Raw genomic sequence first — 20,687 nt, 5'->3', positions numbered from 1 at the left:
GGCTGACAGCCGTGGTATATCAGACCGTATACCACAGGTATGACAAAACATTTATTTTTACTGCTCTAATTACGTTGATAACCAGTTTATAATAGCAAGAAGGCACCTTGGGGGTTTGTGGTATATGGCCAACATACCAATTCTAAGGGCTGTGTCCAGGCACTCGTAACAAATATTCAGATGAAATATATTGTGCTATTTATCACACACTACTTTGTGTCAAAGTTTAACAAGGACTCTCTCCTCACAAGTGTCATGATTAAAGATATGCTCAAGAGCCTCACATACAGTATATATCGTTTGGTTATTGTGCTGCCACAGAATTAATTGTGAGCAAGGCCTCAAAAAAGCTTTATATACCAGAGCTGCGAGAAAGATTCTATGTATTATTGAAACAGTGTTGCTATTGTTTGTGAGAATGCCAACAGGTGTGGTTCCCGTGGGGGAAAGATTCTATTGGGGAAAGGTTCCTGTGGGGATTGCCATGGAAGCCAAGAAGGTGTGTGTGTGTGTGTGTGTGTGTGTGTGTGTGTGTGTTCAAACACACATGCATATGAGGGGGTCTGGGAGAGGAAGTGTGTCCATCTGATGAATGGGCTTGTGCCTGAACTCAAATTTTATACAGTAATCTCACACCCATTCATTTCTAATGATCGGTCATTTTTGACCGGGAACACCACAGGTGTACAAAGGTTAAATAAAATACACAAAATGTAATGAAAATCATCAAATGTTATATTGTGTGTTCAGATGCCCTGTGTGGACAAAGTCATGGAACTTTATGACAATCATATTAAACGAACTACATTTTTCAGAGATAATTTATAATTCGACAGGAACACAGCAGGAGGGTTAACATAATATACGTATTAGGCTATTGTTTGTACTACATTGTCATTACGTTTTACATCTGAAGTGAAATCTACATTATGCGCCTTACGCAAAACACAAATAACCCAGGTCTTACATTTGTCCCTATTTGGAAGCACTGGCGCTGCGATTACGTTACCCAGGCACGCAGTTAAGCGCAGCGCCCAATCGAGGGCAGCGCTGAGCAGATCGAGCTATAGGGCTTTGGAGCGCTTCGCTTTGCACAGTCGAGTGAACTGGTGAGGAACGATACAGTACACTACAGTAGAAAAATTGTGGGGGAGACGAGAGTAAACAACCACCTTAGACGCACACAACCATACCCTTATACGGCAGCCGATAAGGTTATCTTTGAGTCGCCTGCAGCGCAGAAAGAGCACTCGTATTTTGAGAAGAATTTGGCTACATACCGCGCAGGAGGATCATATCTAGCAAAGGAGCAGCCGTGAGAGAAGCACGAGATACGGAGACATGGCTGCGACAACCTGTACACGATTCACGGACGAATTTCAGCTATATGAAGAGCTGGGAAAGTAAGCCTGTTTGTTTTGGTAATTTGCAGTCGCTGACTTGTCGTTTGCGTGGGTGTGGATGCGGGTTTGTGTTGTTGCGGTGGTCTTTTTCGGGGTGACAGCGGCGCAAGGCAAGGGTGACAGCTCGCTCAAAATACGCTGTCTCTTCACACACACACACACACGAGATTCTTGTTCCCTGCGCTCTTAATATTATGGCAATAGTTGGTCAATGCGTCTAAACAAAGCTCTCCATAGGCATTGGGTAATATTGCTTTGGTTTGCGAGCTCTCTCTCCCTGGCTCCCCCCTATCACCCTATCAGAAGGCAACAACCACAGGTAGCGGTCCGGGAGACTGACATTTTGAGCTGTATATAAATGGGGCGGCTGTTTGGTGTCTTGCTGCGCTGCAACTTTCGAGCAAGCCCCCGCAGAGAAAAATGTGCAGTTTCATTGCTAATCTCATGTTATTTTACACATTTTGCCATGCGGCTTAGAGAAAATGTTGCAGTTTTAAAGCTGTAATTCGAAATTAATGTTTTTAAGCACTTAAATAAATAGCATGGACCAGAATGACATGCTCGCCCCACTACTAATGTTTCTGCAGGGACGTTTCACCAAATTCAGACAACGATTTTGTCATTTTTTTGCAGATAATTGTTGTTTGCAGCTCAAGAAGCAGTCCTAGCAGTAATTCAAATCGGGGAGCGAACGTTTCTTTCACGGATGAGATTCGGTTCTTAACATTCACCAACAAGAGGCCACCAGTTGAGATAGGCCGATTGAAAATGAATCTCAAATTAACTTTCATGTGTTTTTTTTCACAACCTGAACCTCTGAGTTTGATGCATATTATGTCAGTAGCCCATTCATAGACACAAACTACCTTTAGCACCCATGGTATGTTCTTCCCGGGGGACTTTTGTTAACCTTCATACAACCAACTGGGGTCATTTTGACCACAGAGGTATATTTGTCATCATAGCCCAACAGTGGTTTATTAAATTGACTTTGTCAATCAATCAAATCATTTTGTCAGATATGGACAAAATATCTATAATTTTGATGGTATTTTATGTTTTTTGAATACTAAAAGTTCTAAATATGCTTTCGGAGTATCCCCTGACCCTAATGTGACAACACATAAATTATAAGTAATTTCAATGGGTCTTTTTCCATTTATACTGTTCAATCCAACCCCAAACCAAAAATCATTTTCAGCATTTTCATACATTTCTGCATTTCCTGCACTTTTACCATCATTTCCACACTGTACCATGCTGCATGATATGGGCAACAAATCTGTCACTCAAGAAGAGAGCAGTTGCTGGACTACGGAGTCACAAGCACTTTCTTACTTTCTTGACGTTCCCTCTGCATGGTCCGAGGGATGCAGCAATGTTGGTGACATGCTGATTTCCACAAGCGTTCTATAATTACACTATTAGTGTGTGTACTTTACTGTCTGCAAACGACTGTTTGCCTGTTTATTGCTAAAATGATTTGTGTTAGCAGCTAATGGTAATCTATAAAGTGCTCGTGACTCCGTGGTCCAGCAACGGCTCTCTTCTTGAGTGACAGGGTGCAGGGCTGGGCGAAGGTTAGCGGAATGCAGCAGCAGGAGAGAGACGTAGAGACGTAGGAGAGAGAAGTAGCAAACAGAGTAAAACCATACAAACAGACATTATATGTGCTGGAGTTGTGTATCACATTTAACAAACCAAACATTGAAATATCATCAAACCGGTCTGTTCATCTATACCGGTATATAGTAAAATACGATATACCGCCCAGCCCTAGTTTTGGTAGTTTTGGTATCAATATGGACCCCAGCCAAAAACACCCAATTCCACCTATTGCAATTTGATAGATAGGACCTTTGATTTGAATCTACACCTTCTTAATATTAAGTTGAACCCCCCCTCTTACCCTCAGAACAGCATCAATTCGTCAGGGTATGGACTCTACAAGGTGTTGAAATCCATTCACAGGGATGCTGGCCCTTGTTGACTCCAGTGCTTCACACAGTTGTGTCAAGTTGGCTGGATGGATGTCCTTTGGGTGGTGGACATTCTTGATACATACGGGAAACTGTTGAGCGTGAAAACCCCAGCAGCATTGCAGTTCTTGACACACTTAAACTGGTGCGCCTGGCACCTACTACCATTCCCCATTCAAAGGCTTTCAAATATTTTGTCTTGCCCATTCACCCTCTGAATGGCACACAAACACAATCCATGTGTCAATTGTCTCAAGGCTTTAAAATCCTTAAAAATCTCCTCCCCTTCATCTACACTGATTGAAGTGGACATCAATAAGGGATCATAGCTTTCACCTGGTCAGTCTGTCATGGAAAAATCTGCTGTTAATGTTTTGTATACTCAGTGTATGTTTTTCTCTAGTCATAATACCAGGTTGTCCAAACACTCTTAGAAAATAAGGTGCTATCTAGAACCTAAAAGGGTTATTTGGCTGTCCCCATAGGACAACCCCTTTGAGTAACTATTTTTGCTTACAGGTTCTAAACATTCACCCTTTGCAGAGAGGGTTCTACATGGAACCAAAAACGGTTCTCTTATGGGGACAGCTGACAAACCCTTTTCGAAAACATTTTGTGTGTACCACCATAGGGTGAAGGGGGACCTGTAACAGTGATTTCGACCAGATAAACAGATAATCTGCAGAGATATAGCTCTCCATGTACTCACCTAAGGTTGTACTTTTCTATACCACGTATCATATGGCTGTATTCAAAACCAAAATAACCTTATTTTAAGTGCATATAAAAATCTGCCAATGGTGTACAACGTCTGCCAATGTTGTAAAGGCTTGATAGAACTGCAATACAGAGGACATATATGTTCTGAATCTACACCCAGAGCTGTATTGGTGTGTATGCTCTAAAAGGTAGTCTTTCTAGAGAAATGCTAAAGTATTTATTTGAGACATAATATTAAGTTATCCATACTACCAGAGGGTGAAGGGGTACCTATTGGAGTGATTTTGACCAGATAGACAGATCACCTGCTTGTGTTCACCTTCATACAACCGACTGGGGTCATTTTGACCACAGAGGTATATTTGTCATCATAGCACCAACGGTGGTTTATTAAATTCTTCCTATTTTTCATGACTTTATCAATCAACTTGTTTTTAATCAATCAAACATTCTAAGCTTAGTTGCAGTCAAAACTGCTCATAAAAGTCTGTCAGTGGTATGAATACTTCACTGTAATTCAGAAACCAGCTACCCTCTATATGTACACATAGTGCAGTATTGGCTGTATTTTCTGAAAATAGTTATTTTACAGGAAACGTTCTATAAATACCAGAATTCCTATAATATCCACATTCTATATGTGAAACTTGTTATGGTATTTGTGTTGCTATACCATTTGGTTTGAAGGGACTGAGGATTTGGGCATCGTTTTTTAAGCATCCTACCATAGGCTCTACCATTCCTATTGTTTCACTAGCAGCGACGCTAATTCTGGCTATGGGGTAAGTAAATAAAGAAAACTAAGCTATATTTTTGGTCATAGTCTTTTAGGATCAATGGATGAAATGTTGACGCACCGGCACTTTAAATGGCAATCGTTTTTACCACATAAATATAACAATGTATATTTAGGACCCCTTTAGGTATAAAAATATATATAAAATAATTATTTTATTAAGATATTGAATTTGGCCTTTACTACCAATTCCCATAGAAACACATTGAATATCACATTCATAAATGACATTTTTTAATATTTTTAAATAAGGTTTTGAAGTATCTGTCCTATATCTAGGAGCTACAGGAAAGCTCAGGAAATTAATATTTTTAATACACATATTTAACCCCTTTTTTGGGGTATGCACAAAACTACCTCCATACTTCCATTCATTTTATAAACCGGGTACCAGTTACTTTCAGACGAGTCCCGTTACACTTTTGGGGGGGTCGTAGAGCAAAACGGAGACCACCGTGTTTGTGAGAGTCTCCCCTTTCCATAGAGTGGTTGCTATAGCCATTTCCGTGAGACAAACACCGTTGTAGCTCAACCATCTTCCACCGCAGATGTGGAAGGCCGCCATAGGCAGATGTGGAAGGCCGCCATAGGCAGATGTGGAAGGCCGCCATAGGCAGATGTGGAAGGCCGCCATAGGCAGATGTGGAAGGCCGCCATAGGCAGATGTGGAAGGCCGCCATAGGCAGATGTGGAAGGCCGCCATAGGCAGATGTGGTGGATTGAGAAGCAACCAAAACAATAAACTGACGGATTGGTTTTATTTTTTTATTATGTTATTTATATTGACAAATGCGTCAATAGACTCTAAGGGTTATTGCCACACTAAATCCAACATCTAAAGCATGGATGGTGTTGTAAAGCTGTCTATACTGTATGTCTCCAACGCAGAGCATATAAAGCATTGAGCTACAGTATAAGCCCACTGAAACCTTGTCATAAAGCACAGGAGCTGCATATACTGGGTGCTTCCTTTCCTTTCTCACTCAGGTCCAGCACCCGTGGATTATTTTGGAATGTGCAATTACACTGTTGAAGCTAAATCGTAAACCACCAGACTTGCCTTCCGTAGCTCTAACTGTAGTGCTGCTGTGGGTTGTTACGTAGGCCTGCTGTAGCTGGGTCGTTCCACAAAATTGGTGCTTTTTGGACATGCAAACTTAAGAAATTCACTTCAAAATATCTCTTCCTTCAACATTTCAGTTGCATGGTGGATATGTTTAGCCTACAGACATAGAAGAAGAAAAAATATCTCAGGCATTAAATCCTGTTAACGAAGAATATTTTATTTTATCTGCACTTATACGGTACCAAAATATATGTCAACCCTCTTACAGACACTTACATTTTAAGTCGGAAATTTACATACACTTAGGTTGGAGTCATTAACTCGTTTTTCAACCACTCCATACATTTCTTGTTAACAAACTATAGTTTTGGCAGGTCGGTTAGGACATCTACTTTGTGCATGACATAAGTAAGTTTTTCAACAATTGTTTACCGACAGATTATTTCACTTATAATTCACTGTATCACAATTCCAGTGGGTCAGAAGTTTACATACACTAAGTTGACTGTGCCTTTAAACAGCATGGAAAATTCCAGAAAATTATGTAATGGCTTTAGAAGCTTCTGATAGGCTAATTGACATAATTTGAGTTAATTGGAGGTGTACCTGTGGATGTATTTTAAGGCCTACCTTCAAACTCAGTGCCCCTTTGCTTTTTATCATGGGAAAATCAAAAGAAATCAGCCAAGACCTCAGAGAAAAGAATTGTAGACCTCCACAAGTCTGATTCATCCTTGGGAGCAATTTCCAAATGCCTGAAGGTACCACGTTCATCTGTACAAACAATAGTACGCAAGTATAAAAACCATGGGACCACGCAGCCATCATACCACTCAGGAAGGAGATGCGTTCTGTCTTTAGAGATGAATGTACTTTGGTGCGAGAAGTGCAAATCAATCCCAGAACAACAGCAAAGGACCTTGTGAAGATGCTGGAGGAAACAGGTACAAAAGTATCTCTATCCACAGTAAAAACGAGTCCTATATTGACACAACCTGAAAGGCCGCTCAACAAGGAAGAAGCCACTGCTCCAAAACCGCCATAAAAAAGCCAGATTACGGTTTGCATCTGCACATGGGGACAAAGATTGTACTTTTTGGAGAAATGTCTGATGAAACAAAAATATAATTGTTTGGCCATATTGACCATCGTTTTGTTTGGAGGAAAAAGGGGGGAAGCTTGCAAGCCGAAGATCACCATCCCAGCCGTGAAGCACGGGGGTTGCAGTATCATGTTGTGGGGGTGCTTTGCTGCAGGAGGGACTGGTGCACTTCACAAAATAATTACATAATGAGGATGGAAAATTATGTGGATATATTGAAGCAACATCTCAAGACATCAGTCAAGAAGTTAAAGCTTGGTCACAAATGCGTCTTCCAAATGGACAATGACCCCATGCATACTTTCAAAATTGACAACAAAGTCAAGGTATTGGAGTGGCCATCACAAAGCCCTGACCTCAATCTCAGGGAAAATTTGTGGGCAAAACTGAAAAAGCATGTGCGAGCAAAGAGACCTACAAACCTGATTCCGTTACACCAGCTCTGTCAGGAGGAATGGGCCAAAATTCATCCAACTTATTGTGGGAAGCTTGTGAAAGGCTACCCAAAATCTTTGACCCAAGTTATACAATTTAAAGGCAATGCTACCAAATACTAATTGAGTGTATGTAAACTTCTGACCCACTGGGAATGTGATGAAAGAAATAAAAGCTGAAATAAATAATTCTCTCTACTATTATTCTGACATTTCACATTCTTAACATGAAGTGGTGATCCTAACTGACCTAAGACAGGGAATTTTACTTGGATTAAATGTCAGGAATTGTGAAAAAGGTGTATGTAAACGTCCGACTTCAACTGTATGTAACTTCCCAACTATTATTTAATAAACGCATGTTTGTGATTTAAAAAAATGTTCTCTTTATTTCTTTAAGTTTCCCTTGTACAATTTAAACTAACATAATGTCAACCTGATAAAGTTATCATTAGGCCTCTAACAGGGTTGACAATAAGAGGGTTGAGGTTTTAGGTGAAGATCGGCCATTACTCATGTGGTGAAGAGCATAGGACCACATGGTGTTCATCAAATTAGGAATTATTTATATGTTTTAGGGCTGGGCGATATGGCAAATAAATTATCACGATATCTATATATTTCCATTCGATAATTATCACGATATTAATCAAATAATGTTTAAAAGGTGTAGGTCTTCTTCAAACTCAAGAATGCCTGAACAAACTGTGGTTAGAGCGTTGAGCCAGTAACCGAAAGGTTGCTAGATTGAATGCCTGAGCTGACCAGGTAAAAAGCACGTACCTGGGGTCAATTAAATTGATGAGCCTCTTGAAACCTTCCTTTTCGACTGTGCTAATTGGTAGCATGTCCTTAGCAATGCAATGCATAATAGCATTTGTGATGTCTTTGTCTTCTCTGTGTTTGCTTGTAGTGCATAAACGTTGACTACTTCGGGCAAACATCCCTAGATTGGCTGGCGCTTGAGGGACGTCTTTCAATACCATGGCACAAACTCAAACTTCCTCCATGTTCCAAAGAGTGATTTTGCTTCAGATGTTGAAATAGGTTTGTCGTATTACCAGACTTCGTAGCCAGCCGTCTACGACACAATTTGCACCGAACATTGCTTTGCTTTTTGACGGACTTCAAAAAGCCAAACCACTTCCAAATGACTGAAACAGTTTAACCCTTTTTATCAATCATTTCTTCGTTGGAAGCTGCTCCTTCTCCATGGCTATCACTGCCACTGTTTTCGCCTACATGTTAATCGTGATTAATAGTGGCTACTCCATCACTCGAGGTGCTAAGTGGTTTTTAGTGGGCGTATACCTCTCCATGTGCATATTGTCACTTCTCCACACGTTCCTTCTGCGTCAGAGGTCAAATGGACTGCTGTACCTAATTATTCTATATCGACATTATCGAAAATGATTCTAAATGTTTTTATATCGTTATTGAGGGTAGTAATTACCTCGATAATTATTGGTATTGATTTTACCGCGCAGCCCTAGTTGATGTGTTTGACCAACACAGTCAAAGATGATTACATTTTTTTAAATAGAGCAAAAAAAGAGAACTTCATTTTCCACCATACTGTTCAGAAGACCCAAATGATGTAACCTGCTGTGAATAATTTCTCTTGTGGGAATGGTATGTTATTTTAAAGGGGTAAAATGTTTGCGCTAATCACATGAATACAAATAATAATCTTCTGCAATTACTTTGTCGAAACAGCAAAATCACTAGGCCTTTACAATGATGGGGAAATTTAGTAATCTTTGGATTCATTTGACTGAACTCTTCCTTAAAGTGACACAGGGTTGACAGAGGGACATGTCAAAATGCTGAATTTTGGCACTTTATCAACCCTTTAATTAAATAAAAAATCTGATTTATTGAATTCTCCATGTGGACTATATTGAAGTGCACTTAATTTAGTATAACAGATTTTTAATATTGGCGCATCATTTCTACTTGAGTTTTGACTGTAGTGTTGCTTTTAATTCAATCCCTTTTTGACAGCATCCCCTTTTGATTTGAACTAAACCTTCCATACATATTAGAAGTGCTTAGAAAGTGACATTTTGGACCTGAATGCCAAAACATTCAGTTCACCCATTTTGCATACCTCTCCATATCATGAGACATCCATGTCTTCATCACTGGAAAAGATAAACGGTTGAGATTTATATTTTTTTCAAAGCTTACAAACAGGGTTTGTTGGTTGTGGTGTTGGTTGTGGTGTCTGTGAGTCTCAAATAAGTGTGTGTGTGTGTATGTGTGAAAAATGAAAAATATTAAAACGTGTGTATTTCAGTGTGTGAGTGTGTCTCTCAGTGTGTCTCTCTCCATTATATGTAGGGTGTGTGTGTGTGCTCGTCCATGTGTCTCTACCAGGCCCCATTACGTGCACTGAGTGTGTAGCTTTCTGATTTCCCAGCAGCCTTCAGTCATTCCAGCTATGCGGGGCGAGGTGCGAGTGGCCCAGAAGAGGAGGGGAAAGGCCACACGGCCCCCCTCCCCCTCCACCCCTCCATGCCCCAGTCGGCTGACAAGATAAATCACTTTAACGTCTCTTCAGAGAGATACAGGAAAGAATAAAGAGCACTGTGTTAAGATATTGACTCTGGTAGCTGGGAGCTCTGCCTAGCCCACCTGCACACACAAACCAGCTGTGCTCAAGGCAGGGAAGACATGCAAGGAGTGTGGGCTTCACTCTGTCCTCCTTATGGATGTGATGTTGAATTGTTTGTTGAAATATGTGACAACATGAATGTGTGTGTGTCTGTGAAAGTGTTACTATTCATTTCTGAATAGCTGAAGTTTAACCCTGGCTTTCCCTTTTCCAACGGTGTCATATTTTCCAAACGGTGTAATATCAGTGCACGTCCCCCATTCTCATCGACGGGGCTGCAGTGGAGCAGGTTGAGAGCTTTAAGTTCCTTGGTGTCCACATCACCAATAAACTAACATGGCCCATGTAGACCAAGACAGTCGTGAAGAGGGCACAACAAAACCTATTCCCCCTCAGGAGACTGAAAAGATTTGGCATGGGTCCTCAGATCCTCAAAAAGTTCTACAGCTGCACCATCAAGAGCATCTTGACTGGTTGCATCACTGTCTGGTATGGCACGACAGAGGGTAGTGCGTACGGCCCAGTACATCACTGGGGCCAAGCTTCCTGCCATCCAGGACCTCTATACGGTGTCAGAGGAAGGCCCTAAAAATGGTCAAAAACGCCAGCCACCCTAGTCATAAACTGTCCTCTCTGCTACCGCACAGCAAGTGGTACCTGAGCGCCAAGTCTAGGTCCATGAGGCTTCTAAACAGCTTCTACCATCAAGCCATAAGACTCCTGAACATCTAATCAAATGGCTACCCAGACTATTTGCATTGCCCCCCCTCTCCCCCTCTTTTACACCTCTGCTATTCTCTGTTGTTATCATCTATGCATAGTCAATTTAATAACTCTACCTACATGTACATATTACCTCAACTAACCGGTGCCCCCGCGCATTGACTCTGTGCCTGTACACCACTGTATATAGTCTCGCTATTGTTATTTTACTGCTGCTCTTTAAATACTTGTTACTTTTATTTCTTATTCTTATCCATATTTTTTAAAACTGCATTGTTGGTTAGGGGCTCGTAAGTAAGCATTTCACTGTTGTATTCGGCTCATGTGACTAATAACACTTGATTTGAAGGAGAAAGGAATGTTGTGAACTGGTGCAGTTAGTACAGTTTGATTTAGTTCAAACTGATAAAGCAAGTATTTGTAACTAAACTGCTCTGATTCTTTTTGAATGTGGATTTTCATACTTCAGTAATATTGACATGAAAAGCGGGCATACTTGGTTTAAAAAACAACAACAAACAAAACAACACATGCTTTTGTGTTTTTACCTTCTCACGTGTCACACTCACACACTGATCTGACAGTGTTTGCTGACTTTGTGGTGGGAACCTCAGGGGAACCTATTATTCAGACTTATACTATATTCTATTACCAGCATTAGCACGCCAGCCAAGGACAGAAGGCAGACACACTGCTGTGCTGGCAGAAAATTATATTAGAAAAGACCCCTTGTATAACATTCAGAGAAACTATGGCTCCTTCATAGCAATGTTAATGTTATACACTGTCATGATGTGCCCTGGGGGGAGGATCATAGCCCCCCCTCCTCTCTCTCTCTCTCTCTCTCTCCACAGTTTTATGACATTATGACAGGTCAGAAATACCTGGTAGAAACTGCCATGCAGTATTGAGAGAGTCTACCAGAACAAAGAGAGACTAGGCCAAACTCCTAAATCCCCAAAATGGGAGAATTAAACAATATTTCCACTTCTGAGAATGTGGGAATGGTTCGTGGACAGTTATGGGATAGTTATGATGAGTGTGTTTCATTTGGTGATCTCATGAAGGACAGGAAACACACATAACGATATCTCTTAAAGTGTACATGTCCCAGCTGTCAGGTTTACATCTAAATATTGTGAAACGTATGTGATTAAACATGAAACTATTTGTGAAAAGATGTAATGTGATATTCCCCTTCTAAATGAGAGTATGGATTTTCATATAAAGATTAACTAGTCAGTGGCCACACCCCCGTGAGCCCAGACATCAGATTAGCGTCATAGAACCACACCTTCTTTGACCGAGGATAAAACCCTCTCCTGAAGAAATTTGCACCAGAGTAGAAAACATGCAGCTGACTCGACATGTTGAAATAGTTGGCACTACAACTCTACCAAAGGACAAGACCATACCATGTGGAGCTTTGGCTACATGGCTGGAAATGGTTAATCTCTGAGACTATAGATCACTACAGAATAAGAGAAAATCTTAGATGTATAATTACTAGTCTGCAGCTAGACATTACGTACGTCTAGAATGAGAATAGAGACAACCGATGAAGCATCTATTCTATGAGAACATTTCTGAATGGTACTCTGAAGCATCCATTCTAACCACCTACAACCATGAAAGACATTGTTTCTTCTGGGAAAGTTAACCAGAGACTGATCAACCCTACAGGACAATCGAGGATTTCAACAGAGAAGACAACCACGACAGACGGGCGTAAATATATATACATTGCAATTATTCTCGAATGAGCGGCCGTTCATGTACAAAGGATTAGCATTTCAATAAATATAATTATAAACTTTGTGTAGTGAATCCATTTAGTTTTTCCCGCTCTTTCTCAGTCCCCACCCATTTCCTTTGACTACCAAGCCGTCATATCAGCTTAGCCCACTACAGGTTTTTCTATCATTGTTAGTAACTAATATCTACTGTTTGTTTGTGATGCATTTCTGTGATTATTTAGTTAATTAGTAAATAAATAATTAAGCCAATTTGTATATTGCTGATTCATTATGGAAACTAGGATTCGTGCAGATAACCAAGAATTTGACTACATTTGGAATGAGACTGAGGTAAAGATTAATAATAATAATAGAAGACTGTACTCGATAAGATATAAAAAAATATCTGAAGAGTCGATTCGGGAAATAGAGACTATAAAAACTTTACGTGGTGCCCCGACTTCCTAGTTAATTAAAGTTTACATGATTAGCTTAATCTAATCATAACATGTCTGACCGGATGTTCTGTTCCTTTTCTCTTTGTTTACAGGGGAGCCTTTTCAGTGGTGCGCAGATGTGTCAAGCTGTGTACTGGACAGGAATATGCCGCCAAAATAATCAACACCAAAAAGCTATCTGCAAGAGGTAAGCAATTTTAAGCTCTGTGCTATCTTTTTTAATGTTTACATTTAGATTGCACTGTTGTATCCTACTATCCATGAACCATCTGAATAGGCCATGATCCAGGGTTGGTCAACCCTATTATTAATACTATTTACAAACACCTTATATTCATCAGCATTAAAAATACGTATCGTACAGTATACTGTATATTGTCATGAAAAAGCAATGGCCTGTATTTCCCACTCGTATTTGCCACTCGTCGTAATGTTAATCAGTATCACACGTGTTGGGTAACTGTTTTAGAAAAAGCCAAGGCCAAATGCCATGGCCATGAGATCCACTCAGGGCCTCTAGGTCCACAATGACTGCAGGGTGTGTTTCACGCCTCCAGCTGCACAGTGTAAATCTCCTGCTGCCCTCTCTGCCTCGTAACTGGAGCCCTAAGGCGGCTCTGCCCTGCCAGGTGTCAGCAGACCTGGGTTCAAATACTATTTGAAATCTTTCAAATACTTTTAGCATTTGCATGAGCCTGCCTTTGGTGCCAGATGGACAGAGTTTGCAGTGTTCTTCTACAGCTATTTAATTGGTTCCATTGCACCAGGCAAACTCAATCAAGCACAGCTCAAGTATATGAATTGATTTCAAATAGTATTTGAACCCAGGTCTGACAGTCAGACAGATGAGGGCTACTTGTTATTGTGGTGAACAAACATTTCAACAGGTTTTAGTGGAGGGGATCCTCCTGGAACTTGAAGAGGACGGTGTTAGCTCTCTCTCTCTTTGTTTGGTGGCAACTGTCAGACTAGTTTTAGAATGACACAACAGGGACTTGAATCTGGGTCGTTGGGGTCAATTCCACTTTTGACTTTGGGAATTAAAATGGCTGACCCCCACTCAGCTTGACACATTTTTTTTGTCCATTTTAAATGGTTGTGTTGCCTCAGGATGATCAGATGTCATAGATTTATTTTGATACAAATGATTTAGTTTGATTTGGAATCTTTTTGGTATTCATTTCCAGGTTGTTGTCTATACAGTAGCTGAATTGAAGATACAAGGACTAGTTTATCTCCAATCATTTTAGGCAACAGTTTGTTTTGAAGGCTCTGGCTGTCTGTCCTTCCTCGTAGTGGGCCTGGGGATCTAGGGACACATTAGTGAATGTAATGACATTACTGCCATGACCAGATTATCCTGCCTGCATTACCATAAGGCCCCGGCTAACACTAGTCACGCAGATTGACTTGATGAGACTGTTACACACCAGAAGTTTTAATCAGGGCAGAGAAAAAGGGGGAGAGAGAGAAAGTCAAAACAGCAGGTCCAGGCTATGTTTCAACTTGTCAACTTGTCAAAGGAGTAGATAACAATTTGTAAATAAGAATTTGTTCTTAAGTGATTCCTTATCTGTTATTTTATAGTTTTGATGTCTTCACCATTATTCTACAATGTAAACAATGAAAATAGTAAAAATATAGAACAATCCTGGAATGAGTAGGTATGTCCAAACTTTTGACTGGTACTTGTTGGAATGGAAAATATGGCGCTGTACAACGTGACGGTCGGCTGTACAATACTGGGCTATTTAGCTAAAGAATCCCCGCAGGGCACGATGAAGGAGTAGGATGTCCTTGTAATAAGAATATGTTCTTAAAGGCATCGTCAACTTAGTGTATGTTAACTTCTGACCCACTGGAATTGTGATACAGTGAATTATAAATGAAAAAATCTGTCTGTAAACAATTGTTGGAAAAATTACTTGTGTCATGCACACAGTAGATGTCCAAACTGACTTGCCAACACAAATGTATAGAGTGGTTGAAAAATTATTTTTAGTGACTTCCGACTTCAACTGTAGCTCAAGTTGGGGAGGGGGGGGGGGGTTCATACCTAGCTTGGCTATTAGACAATTCTTTAGTAAAGGTTGAACAGTCTATTTTTCAGCTAATAGCCTATCCTGCTACACTTGTGAAAAACTAATAATAATACTTTTTCCACTTTCCACATGTTAAAGATTCCAATTGACAAAGTGTTTTTAGCCACAATTGGCCCCAACCCCAATTAATACATTTGGGCACAATCGATAGCTTGCTGGACATAGGGCTAGAATGTTGAGGGTTCAAAACCTGCTTCCTGCTTGCTTCATGACATTATTATGCCGGTCTCAGAGAAAATATACTGGATTGTTACTCCCATCTCGTTGTTCGCTCTTTTCCACGCGTCATTCAGTACGCGTGTGGGCGTGCTGGCAGGATGTACTGTTTTTTATTCTGTATATATGAATTACAAATCAGCCTTTACTTAAATCAGGTTTCTAGTCTATTGCATAGTTACAATGTGCAATCATTGATGTCCCAGGAGCAAGAGTGGTAAACACTGTTGAAGTGTATAATTGTAATGCATACATGAAGGCACAGCATCGTTCAAATGATGAAGTTTGATAAACCTGGTATTGGATATGACTGATGTCGCTAAATAGTGATTTTTGTAATTTACTTTATGACCAAAAAATATACACAATCGTTGGTCTCTACATGAACTAACATTTTCCTCTCAGTTGTAAATGTTTTGCTTGACTCGTTATGACGTTATAACTACTTACATTTGCTTCCCCAATAGTGTTTTGTCAGCCATCTTTGCTGAAAAAAGTCACCACGGACGGGTGTCTGGAGTCAAATTCGTCATTGGAACCATATGATTGATATGATTGACCATGTAAAAATATTGGGACCCAAATGCATATTGAGTGCTCTAGCTCCCCCTTGTGGTGGTCTGGAGCAACGAAGCTGTGACGCTGGGTACCTCTAAGTCCCGTGGTGTGAGCTTGCAACTTTTAAAGGAGGAACCACTGGATTACTTTTGATTACTAGAAAGTGTTTTACTCAATTATTTAGATCAATGGTAAGCTCACCCATGATGTGATGAATTGCAAATAGTAATTGCTATTAGCTAATTCATATTGTGGTTTCTGACAGCCGAGAGTTATCTAAATACATCAATCTTTCTTCAGTTAGCACTAGCACTAGGACTCATGTTGCCTACATTTTCCGGTTTGGTTGATTGTGTGTGCTGTCGCTACGTCTGTGAATGAATGAACATTGCATCCAAAAATAAACTGGTCGCATTCAGGACATAACTTTGTAAGGACTGTGTTTGTGCAAAATGTTTCTGTGAAAAAACAGTGTGGCTAGCTCAAATGCTGACTGCTGACTGCTGAAACTGAAACTGAATGTTCTAAATAAGCGTTCTTATCATACGGGTTTGAGTGTATGCTGCAAGGACCACTGTAGAATGATCACACACGTTTGTTGGTACATGTGAAAAGGTCAATTATAATCAACATAATAATTCACATTTCCTGTTTCTGCAGGGTTATTTTCCTGCTGTAGAAAACTGGCTCAAATTAAGATTCTACATCTCTTTATACAGTGCATTTGGAAAGTATTGACTTTTTCCACATTTTGTTATGTTACAACCTTATTCTAAATTAAATTGATTAAATAAATGAACATCTTCATCAATATACACACAAAACCCCATAATGACAAAGCCAAACAGTTTTGTAATTTTTTTGCAAATGTTTTAAAAATAAAAAACAGATACCTTATTTACATAACTATTCAGACCCTTTGCTATGGGACTCCAAATTGAGCTCCGGTGTATCCTGTTTCCATTTATTGTCCTTGATATGTTTATACCACTTGATTGGAGTCCACCTGTGGTAAATTCAATTGATTGGACATGATTTGGAAAGGCACATACCTATCGATATAAGATGCCACAGTTGGCAATGATTGTCAGTGCACAAACCAAGCCATGAGGTCGAAGGAATTGCCCGTAGCGCTCCGAAACAAGATTCTGTTGAGACACAGATCTGGGGAAGAGTACCAAAACATTTCTGCGACATTGAAGGTCCCTAAGAATACAGTGGCCTCCATCAGTCTTAAATGGAAGAAGTTCGGAACCACCAAGACTTCCTAGAGCTGGCTGCCTTGCCAAACTGAGCAATCAGGGGAGAAGAGCCTTGGTCAGGGAGGTGACCAAGAACCCGATGGTCAATCAGCCAGCTCCAGAGTTACTCTGTGGAGATGGTTGTCCTTCTGCAAGGTTCTCCCATCTCTGCAGAACTCCACCAATCAGGCCATTATGGTAGTGTGGCCAGACGGAAAACACTCCTCAGTAAAAGGCACATGACAGCCCGTTTAGACTATGACAAAAGGTACCTAAAGGACTCTCATGCCAATGAGAAGCAAGATTCTTTGGTTAGATGAAACCAAGATTGAACTCTTTGGCCTGAATGCCAAGCGTCATGTCTGGAGGAAACCAGGCACCGCTCATCACCTGGCCAATACCATCCCTACGGTGAAGCACGGTGGTGGCAGCATCATGCTGTGGGATTTTTTTCAGTGGCAGGGACTGGGAGACTTGTCAGGATTGAGGGAAAGAGGAATGGAGCAAAGTACAGAGATCCTTGGTGAAAACCTGCTCCAGAGCTCTCAGGACCTCAGACTGGGGCGAAGGTTCACCTTCCAACAGGACAATGACCCTTAGCACACAGACAAGACAACGCAGGATTGGATTCGGGCCAGGTCTCTGAATGTTCTTGAGTGGCCCAGTCAGAGCCCGGACTTGAACCCTATTGAACATCTCTGGCGAGACCTGAAAATAGCTGTGCAGTGACGCTCCCCATCCAACCTGACAGAGCTTGAGAGGATCTGCAGAGAAGAATGGGAGAAACTCCTCAAATACAGGTGTGCCAAGCATGTAGCGTCATACCCAAGACTTGAGGCTGTAATTGCTGCCTACTATGCTTTAACAAAGTACTGAGTAAAGGGTCTGAATACTTATGTAAAGGTGATATTTCTAACCCTGTTTTTGCTTTGTCATTATGATGTATTGTGTGTACATTTGGGGGGGGGGACAATTTCATCCATTTTAGAATGAGGCTGTAACGTAACAAAATGTGGATAAAGTGAAGGGGTCTGAATACTTGCTTAAATGCACTATAGTTTGAAAAGAAATGAAACATTATGTCTAATAGTGCTGTATTGTACTACTGCATGTACAAAACCCTCAGAACAGCCTAAATTCCTCAGGGCATGGACTCTATGAGGTGTCGAAAGCGTTCCACAGGGATGCTGGCCCATATTGACTCCAGTGCTTCCCACGATTGTGTCAAGTTGACTGGATGTCCTTTGGGTGGTGGACCATTCTTGAGCGTGAAAAGCCCAGCAGCGTTGCAGTTCTTGACACATTCAAACTGGTGCGCCTGGCACCTTACCCCGTTCAAAGGCACTTAAATCTTTTGTCTTGCCCATTCACCCTCTGAATGGCACACATACACAATCCATGTCTCAATTGTCTCAACCTGTCTCCTCCCCTTACACTGATTTGAAGTGGATTTAACAGGTGACATCAGTAAGGGATCATAGCTTTTGCCTGGATTCACCTGGTCAGTCTATGTCATGGAAAGAGCAAGTGTTCTTAATAGTTTGTGTACACAGTGTATATACTAGCTACCTAAATGGCAGAAGATAGCTAGCTGTGTGTTATGTATCTACTGTACCTCAATGTCCTAGTATTTGAGTTGAGGGGATGTAGGCTACAGGCTTAGATCAGTGGTCACAAACAGCGGTAGTAGAACCCCTGGTGGTACTTGCCCTATCCACAGGGGGTACTTGAGAAGACTCATGAGACCGTAGGCCTACTGGTAAAATGCACATGAGGGGGTGCTTCACGGCTACTGTTCTTGATGTTTCACTACATGGGCTTTAGTCAACATATTACCCATTCAAAGATACATTTCATTTTGGGGAAACAAATGGACATGAACATGATTTTGACTTGTCAAATCGTATTTATGTTTTTGTTCAAATCAAATGTTGCAAGATATGATGAAATAGGCAATGGAGCAGGAGGATTTCGAGGAAAAGAGAGTGAGATTGACAGATGAATGTGTGTGGGGGGGTGGGGGGGATAGAGATAGAGAAGGCACCCCAGGCACTTGGAAGCTGGGGGCCATGCGTCTGTGCTTCTACATGCCTTTAGCACGGGACTCTCATCTGACACACACACACACACACACCCACCGAGAGTCCTAATGCTAGCCTACTCGACTGTATTGGATACAGTAGAAGATTCGGCCTGTCCCTTATTCCCTTATTCATGAGTAAGGTGGAAAATATGGTTGCCTTCCAATCCAATACCATGATGAGTCACAGTCATAAACTCTTCTCATAGACACCATTAGGTTAGAACAAACTCAGTCATTACAAATGCCGTATCTTAATTTAAGTTTCTCACAGCAGGAAAATAATTCTGCAGCAACTGGAACTGTGAATTATTATGTGGATGATAATTCATATACATTTTTTTGTAGGGGCAAATCAAGTCTGAACATAGAATATTCAACAATTACTTGAAACAATTGAACATTATGAAACATCAAAGATACCAGGCCTGCTCTTCAGAGCAGATTTTGAAAAGGCTTTTGATAAAGACGACTAGAATTGATATATAAATGCCTGGATTACTTTCATTTTGATGAATCTCTTATACAATGGGTTAAAGTTATGTACATCAACCCCAGATGTAAAATAGTGGTAATGGTAAATAATGGTTATTTCTCAGAAAGTATTGAGCTTTTAAGAGGAGTAAAACAAGGCTGTCTGTTGTCTCCACATCTATTTATGGCCATTGAAATACTAGCTATTAAAATTTGATCCAACAAGAACATCAAGGGGATAGAAATCCAGGAGATAAAAACAAAAGTTTTAATGTATGCCGTGACTCTAGTTTTTTCTTAAATCCACAATATGGATCCCTGCACAGTCTTGATCACTTTTCTAGCCTCTCTGGATTAAAACCAAATTATGACAAGTGTATCATATTACGTATTGGATCATTAAAAAATAGTGTACACTACCTTGTAGTTTACCAATAAAATGGGCGGATGGTGAATTAGCCGCACTTGGTAATGACATCTCAAAAAATATAAATGAATTTACCACAATTAATCGCAATAGAAAGTTAGCAAAAATAGATAAGGTTCTGCAACCATGGAGAGGTAAATACTTGTTTATTTATGGAAAATCACATTGATTAACTCTTTGGTCCTATCACAGTTTACTTACTTACGAATGGCACTGCCTACTCCAGATAATTTGTTTTTTAAATAATATGAGCAAAAAATATTTCATTTTGTTTGGAATGCTAAACCAGACAAAATTAAACATGCCTATTTATATAATAAATATGAGTTTGGGGGGCTAACATGTTAAAATATTAAAGCTTTAAACCTCTCACTAAAAGCTTGACTCATACATAAATTATACTTAAACCCAAAATGGTTCTCCAGTAGATTATTAAGAAAGGCTCATTCTTTGTTCAAAAATGGCCTTTTTGCCTTCATACAGATTACAATTGATAATTTCCGACTAATTGAAAATTACATTTAGTTTAAAGTATCGCCCTTTCTAAAACAAGCC

The 20,687-nt window shown here is 40.3% G+C and overlaps 1 protein-coding gene across 49 annotated transcripts in view; it reads left to right on the top strand.

The window, feature by feature from the left end:
* The first annotated feature begins 1,024 nt into the window (after positions 1-1,024).
* The window catches only part of camk2b1 (calcium/calmodulin-dependent protein kinase (CaM kinase) II beta 1), an 89,111-nt gene continuing 69,448 nt past the window's right edge, over positions 1,025-20,687 (top strand). For 10 of the 49 annotated variants that reach the window (XM_031807182.1, XM_031807185.1, XM_031807164.1 and 7 more), the window contains exons 1-2: positions 1,042-1,403; positions 13,127-13,221. In XM_031807182.1, the coding sequence (XP_031663042.1) occupies positions 1,342-1,403; positions 13,127-13,221 (157 nt within the window). In that variant the 5' untranslated portion in view covers positions 1,042-1,341. Of the gene's footprint in view, positions 1,404-13,126; positions 13,222-20,687 lie in introns of all 49 variants that reach the window. The other 39 variants (XR_004205828.1, XR_004205808.1, XR_004205835.1 and 36 more) reach the window with 10 other exon arrangements.

Source organism: Oncorhynchus kisutch, linkage group LG3, assembly GCF_002021735.2.
Source record: "Oncorhynchus kisutch isolate 150728-3 linkage group LG3, Okis_V2, whole genome shotgun sequence".
In the NCBI taxonomy this organism is placed as follows: Eukaryota; Metazoa; Chordata; class Actinopteri; order Salmoniformes; family Salmonidae; genus Oncorhynchus; species Oncorhynchus kisutch.
This window is presented reverse-complemented; position numbering and strand designations above follow the sequence as displayed.